Here is a 7,044-nt window from a genome sequence, read left to right as displayed (position 1 = left end):
TATGGTTGAAGTACTCATTATCAATGGAAAACCTAAATAGCACTTATTAAATTACAGGTAATTTAAAATTTATAATTGCACTGGGATTATTTTAAATAATCCGTTGACGGTACGAAATTAATTGAAATTATTAGAAAAAATTTGTACTGAATATAGAAATTACTGTATAATCCTGTTGAATTAATAGAAATTCCAAAATTAAATTTAATGGATTTTAATTCTTAATTGCATATTAAATAAAATAACAATTATAAGTAGTAAATTTATATTATGAAATTCGAAAATGTTGAAAAGATGATGGACTGGTTATATTAATTTCTTCATTAATTTTACACATAAACTTTTTTATATTTGTAGTTAAATATGCCAGAAATGATGGATTGAGAATTTTACTAAAAAACGGTTCGAAAGTTAGTAAAAAATTGTTATATTAAAGTTGACGGTAGGGCGATAACACTGCTAAAAGTTCTCAAGTAATGTGTATAAAATATATTTCAAAAATACAGAAGAGGTTCGCTGCTTTCAAAAGTCTTTCCTTTGATTAAGTTAAGTTACTGTCCTAGCTAGTCTGACTTATTCACTGAGATCCTTGGTTCATTCTGATACTAAAACTGAACACAGAACTTTAACTATTAGTTAAGTACGAAACTACGTCGATATTCTAAGAAATTCCCTGTACTTCTGATTGAAGCTAGGTTGCTCAAAAAACACATCTACTCTTTCTTCCTCTTGCTCTTCCTTTTAACTTTTATAATATTCATGATAGGGAATTCTTAACTTAAGAGCATGTCTCTTTCGATAAGCTGAGTCTCTTGAGTTTATCACAATTAGTTTTGACCACATTAATGTGGAATTCAGAATTCAGTAGTATATTTGTTTGCTTATGACGAATTCGTCGTTTGAATGGCATTGTCTTTAGTTTAACTTGCCTAGAGAGAACTTAGTATTTCATGTGGGTAGATCTTGGCATTACAATTTATTTAATTTCGTTCTTTATTTTAGATGGAGCCTGAAATAGTGCTAAAATCATTTTCTGTTGCCCAGCAATCACGAGGATCCATTGATCTTAACATCATCAAGTATGCATTTGTTGTTTTCAGTCTAACGTGTCTGCTTAACTAACCAGCAACTTCTTCGTTTAAGAGTATCTCTGACTGATTAGCTATACAACGATCAGAGAGAAGACAGACAACTCCACTACTAAATCAAAATAGCAGTGGTAAAATAATATGCATACAATATATAAGACTACAGACGGATTAATAAAAAGCGAGTGTTGGACAAAGTAGGAAAAGCGGAAAGACATAGTGCTTAAAATATAAGTAGATAAAAATTATAGAAACAGGAAAAAAACGAAAGATGCTCAGAGACAGAGGGCAAAAGGAGATAACTAGATTATGAGCTTCTTATGAGCTTCGATTACACCTACTTATATATCAATAGTTTTATCAATTAGCGAAATTATTGCATTTGGTATAAGAAAAATCATTCGGTGGGCGACGCTCTTTGTTAAAGAGTGATCTTATAGTAAATTACTTTTTTAAAACACAAAAACTACAATTGTCATCATCAATGAGGTCGGATATGTGGAGCTGTGTTCAACGATTTTTTTCTTCTTTGGATTCACAGGAATAATTTTATATGTCTTATTTTTTGGGAAGACAATTTAATTTAATTTAAATACAAGTAACGGAAGAGCTATGGAAATTTTTTTTAACCTTTGCCTGTTATTTTTTTATAAATTTTGAAAAATAATTTTAATACAAAATACTATTTTAATATGTTTAATATACTCAATGTTCCTCATCATAATATTCTAAGCTTAATACATGAACTATAGCAATGTAAGTCACATATATAATAATGTAGGATTTCACTCTCTGTAGAGAATGCCTTTTTAATGAGATTTGAAGAAATGGCATTTTTTTGATACCATGTCCCAGTTATTCAAAAGGCTTTGACCAACTTACCAAAAACAAATCCTTAAAATTATTGAAAAATTTTTTGAAATTTGTCAATGTTGTGTTGACTCTGGAGTACACTATTTTGAATGAACAGCTATAAAAAACCAAAATAAACGCCATGATCTCTACTTTCTTAATCTCTTAATGTACTAAACATTATATTCAATCAATATAAGCATATGCATTAGTTTCGTTTGATCTCCAAATTTCCATCTATCTGAACTATCGAAAGACTAGAAAAGCCAACTACTTAGAACACTTATAACCTATTTTCAACAAGTTCTCAAGAATTCTCAAGAATAAGTTGATGGTTCCAATAATAAAATGATCTGCTAAAAATGTTTCTTTTATTTTAAGGTCTACTACACGGTTATGGCAAAAAATGCTCAGTGCCGCTACTCCGCCGCAAAATCGATTAGTAAACACATTGTCTTAGCCAGGCCTCCAAATTGTCTTTACTCCAAATTGTGATTAACTCTAACAGATAGTTTCTGGTTCCCAGTTAATTGTACTACAGTCGATTATTATTAATTTATTCTTCTTTAATAAAAATAAAATGAATTTAAATATTTCCGTTTTTTTGTTAGTTTTTTATTTTTATTTCAATTTTTTTTTGTCTATTTTTTATTCAATTTTTTTTTTAATTTTTATTTTTTTAATTATTTTTTTAAAATTATCATATAAATAAAGAATTTAATAAATCTATTTACTCATAATTTTTGAGTTTGTTTACTGTAAATTGTTTTGAAAGCTCCAATTTTCGTTTTCTTTCTAAATTTTGTTTCTATACTGCATATAAAAAATATTTAATTAATAATAATTTATTTAATATGTAATATAATATTTTACAAAACTTATCTAATAATTTACTCACCATATAAATTTAGTTTTAAATTTTTCAGTATGATATTTTTCACGTACTTATATGTATACTATGTGCATACTAAAATATTAGAAGGATCTATATTAGTTAATCCCGATTTACTGCTTCTTAATCTGCTTATGTTATATATTATAAATTACCTTCATTAGTAGAATTTAATTGTTTTTATTTGTGGGGGCATCATTGTTTATTTTACAATGATTTGAATCAAATTAACCTTCATTTTTTTTTTGTGGAACTAAAAATAAATTTATTTAATTAATTCAAACTTAATTTAACTGTGAATTTGAACAAATAATTTATGAAATACACTTATCGGTAAACATACTTTTTTCACTTAAAACGGTGGACAATATTCACAATATATTGTATATTATACATAATGCAATTAGAATTTCTTTCGTTGGGTATCTGAAAAACAAATTATTTCTTCTTTTATTCGGTCGAAACACTACCAATATAATATCAATAATACCTTCTATAATTTAATAAAATAAACTCTTCGGGTGTAAGTCAAAGTAACACATATGTAGAATCTATAGGACCATCTGCAAGAAAGAATAAACTATATTTTAGAATGAATTCTTATGAATTATAAATAAACTTTTTATTTAATTTATAATAATAATTACCTTTTACCATAAATGGAGGATTTTCGGCTTGGACGGGAGTGGACAGAATGTTATCGGATACAGGCAGAGGCAAATGTGAATGAATTTTTCACAATACACAATGGATTAGATTTTTTTTTGTTAGCACAGAAAATAAAAATTCAGCAACTGTCAAAAAATAAATTTTTTTGTCAAGCATGTCACAATAAAAATTTGCTTGAACTATCTTATACTCACATTACTTTTACGTACTGAAAGTACGATTTCACAATAAGACGCCAAATAATTTGTGGCTAGCGTCACGGACTGGAAATTTTAGTTTTTTAATGCCACCAATTTCTGGAGAATGTATTTGTTTTATAATATATATCAACACTGAAGATCAATAAAGAATTTAAGTTGTACTCACGTTTAGCCAGTCCTCCATAAAATATTATTAATAGAAATTTTGACGGCGTTTCTGCCGATTTTTGGTCGCTTTGCTCTTCGGAATATAGTCAATTTTTTTTGTTGCAGAAATTTTGCGCTTCTGTTTTGGTCCGCGTCGCTTCTTTTTTATCTTTTGACCACATCGACTGCATTTCTGAACTTTCCTGACCCTTTTTTCAAAAGTATATTGTAATTTTTGATGGTCTGACATTTGACGCCATACGGAACCTGCCTGTTTCGCACTTTCTACAGGTGTCAAATCCTTGTTGTAGCTTCGAAACTCTTTTAGAAATCCGAAAAAATTGCCACCCATATTGATCAAATGAGTTAAAAAAAATATCGAAATATATTTCAAATCTTCCGGGCAAAGAATTTGAATTTTGCTGTTTACTGATCGAAGTAAAAAAAATAAATGAGAAAATAATTCAAACAATTTTTCACTTAATTTTTATTAATATTTTTAATGAAGATGTGATCAAAATTTGTAAGGAATCAAGAAATCAAGTTTTCTAAAATATTTAGTAGAACGATTTTAGGGATTTTCTTGAATTCAGTTGATTATTGGTGACTAGACAGAACTATTTTAATAACTTGATTAGAAGAAGTTTTTAGCGGTATGACATGAAAAAGTCGTCACTTAGTAAAGCTTCATGTATTTACTCCATAAAAGGCAGATATTCATTAAGATAATGATGGTGGTAACATATATCTCAAAAATTGGATTAGTTATCTGTTTAGAGTTATAATAAGACAATGAATATTTTTTAATTGTTACAATTATTATTACGTTGAAGCTATTTGAATCAATTTTTCTCCTAGGAAACCAAACGTCATTTAAATTCACATATTAAAATGATTCTGTTTTGTCAGAAAAGGACAATTGATTAATTTAGCAAATACCGTGTACTTGTGGATTGAAAAGAACTACTTACGTTAATGTAGCTCACCAAAATATATATATAAACTAGATCTAAAGTTTCTCTAAAGATTTGTAAACAACTTTCTAAAACAATATTTAAATTCAATTTTTTTTAAAAATAAAGATGACATTTGTTTCAAACAAATTTGATAAGAAGTTTTGTAAAGATATACAGATATAGAAATTATCTTTCTGAGCTTTTCATTTTCTGAAATAATTCTAAAGCATATTGCTCGAGAAGAATTTCCAAAGAGAAAAGTTTTAATTGTTTGTTGAACATCTACATATATACATATAATGCCTTTAAAGCCTTTGTTATTGAATTGACAACCCTAGAAATGAATGGGGTTTTAGCTTCCAACGGAGCGAATCACTGCGATCATGATTGATTTTTTGTGCTGCAATCTAGTGCGATCAGGATTGTCATATTGAGACCAAAATTTCCTGTTTTTAAACTATAAATGTATCAGAGAAAAACTTTTGGTTTGAAACAAGAAATGCCTTTACTCAAATTCGATTAGGAATAAATATTTTTATTTTATTGAGATGCGAAATTCTGAACCAGTAAAAGTAACAGCAACAAAAACACTTGAATTATAATGAAGTCATACCAATATTGCGACTAAGGATTGAAATATCATACATGACAAGCATGCTCAAAATTCAATAGCATAGTTAAGTGTCTATTTAGTCTAAATACTGTCTATGGGGCCAGTGCAAAAGTCACTATCTATGAGATATGATTTAAAATGGTTATAGAACAGTTTCTTAGATACTGCTGTGACTATGCTTATGGGCCGGAAACAATTCTCCGTTAATATTACCATGCAATTATCTACTGAATAACATTTATTTAGAATAAACCGGCACACACCTAGATCCATTTAGGAGTATTGGTCCATTCTGTTCCCGTACAACACTTTAAAGGTTAAAAAACTACCTTGAACCTTTGACAAAGCCAGAAATGCTCAAATTCCTAAATAAGTAAGCGCCTTACATAGTCAACTAACACTATGGCTTATTTCGAATTAAAATTCCACGTTCTTGTGGAACAGTGTATTAAAAGCCATTACAAATGCATGTATAACTACCCATTTAACTAAAAGACCCATAAAAGACATGAAGCATCTTTCAAGCGCTCCTATTTAGAACCAAAACACTTAATAGGAATCACCTAAAGAAGTCCGATAGGAGTTTTATTAAATACGGGCATGCAATTAAGAGCAGTTCTATAATGCTCACCTAAAATTTCGCTTTACTGGCTTTTACAATTGTTGATAAGACTTGAGGAACTTTGGATGGTTAATTAGGTGTGCTTAATCTGTATAATAACATATGATTTTAATAATTTTAATGTTGAGCACCTTGAGTTTCCTTAATATGACTTTTAAAGAAGGGCTATATAGCGTAGTTTAAGAATAGTTTTGTGGTTTATTAGCGATTTCAGGATAATTGGTTTATCGGATTGATATTCAATGAGCACAAAAGCTGCGTTATGACTTTACCAAACCTAAGAATATCAAATTCAAATAATTGAGACCATAATAAATTTTAAGTTGCTCAACTTATATGCACAAAAATATAATATAATTAATTATATATAATATAATAATATAATTATTTTTATGTTTCGTTTTAAATTAATTTCTGCAACTAGTAGTTCCACATTTCAATCTGATAAAATATTAATATGAATGTTTATACATATATTATATTAATTAAATACATTGTGAAATTAATTGATTAGTGAAATTAACTTCCTTTTATTAAGCTAGTTAGTTATTACTTTAATTAAATTTGAAGTTTTATCCTCCACTGATATTAATTCTAGTAAATTTTGTCGTGTTCAAAATCACTTTTGTTTCCACTAAAATTATTAGCTCTGCATAATAGAGTTCCAGTTCACTATTTCATGCGATGAAAAGAATTAATTAAGAGAATTTTAATTGGTCTTTTTTAATGATGTCACGTGTACAAGTAAAACCCATTCATGTTAATTAAATATTTTTAAATATCTCTAATTAATTCATACACTATACACTATATTTTATTTAAAATTTCGTTGTCAGCACCACAAAGGATTATTTTTATTATGACATTAACGCAATTTCACCTCCATCGCTAGTTTGATGAGTAACGAGTAACGAGTATTTGCCTAGCCTATATAATGTGTCATTATTAATAAATTTCCACAATGATTTAAATAATCCCTTTTATGTTCCACTTTTTGAGGAGTTA

At 28.0% G+C, this 7,044-nt stretch overlaps 1 protein-coding gene and 1 long non-coding RNA gene across 3 annotated transcripts in view; one reads left to right on the top strand and one right to left on the bottom strand.

Moving 5' to 3' along the window:
- Positions 1-2,712: 2,712 nt before the first annotated feature.
- On the bottom strand, positions 2,713-4,902 carry LOC119685990. Of its 2 annotated transcripts, none has more exons than XR_005252858.1 (9): positions 4,820-4,902; positions 3,868-4,277; positions 3,696-3,797; positions 3,480-3,626; positions 3,323-3,395; positions 3,176-3,258; positions 2,988-3,085; positions 2,839-2,907; positions 2,713-2,748 (listed from the first exon to the last, which is right to left on the bottom strand). It is a non-coding gene; the product is annotated as an uncharacterized LOC119685990 (long non-coding RNA). The 2 variants fall into 2 exon arrangements; XR_005252857.1 differs by having other exon boundaries at positions 2,716-2,753.
- A 917-nt stretch (positions 4,903-5,819) lies between these two features.
- LOC119676001 overlaps positions 5,820-7,044 on the top strand; it is a 4,657-nt gene continuing 3,432 nt past the window's right edge. The window contains exon 1 of the mRNA XM_038087224.1: positions 5,820-5,862. Within this exon, the coding sequence (XP_037943152.1) occupies positions 5,820-5,862 (43 nt within the window). The remainder of the gene's footprint in view (positions 5,863-7,044) is intronic.

Source organism: Teleopsis dalmanni, chromosome 2, assembly GCF_002237135.1.
Source record: "Teleopsis dalmanni isolate 2A chromosome 2, ASM223713v2, whole genome shotgun sequence".
Lineage (NCBI taxonomy): Eukaryota > Metazoa > Arthropoda > Insecta > Diptera > Diopsidae > Teleopsis > Teleopsis dalmanni.
Note: the sequence above shows the minus strand (reverse complement) of the source record. Positions and strands in the feature narration are given on the sequence as shown.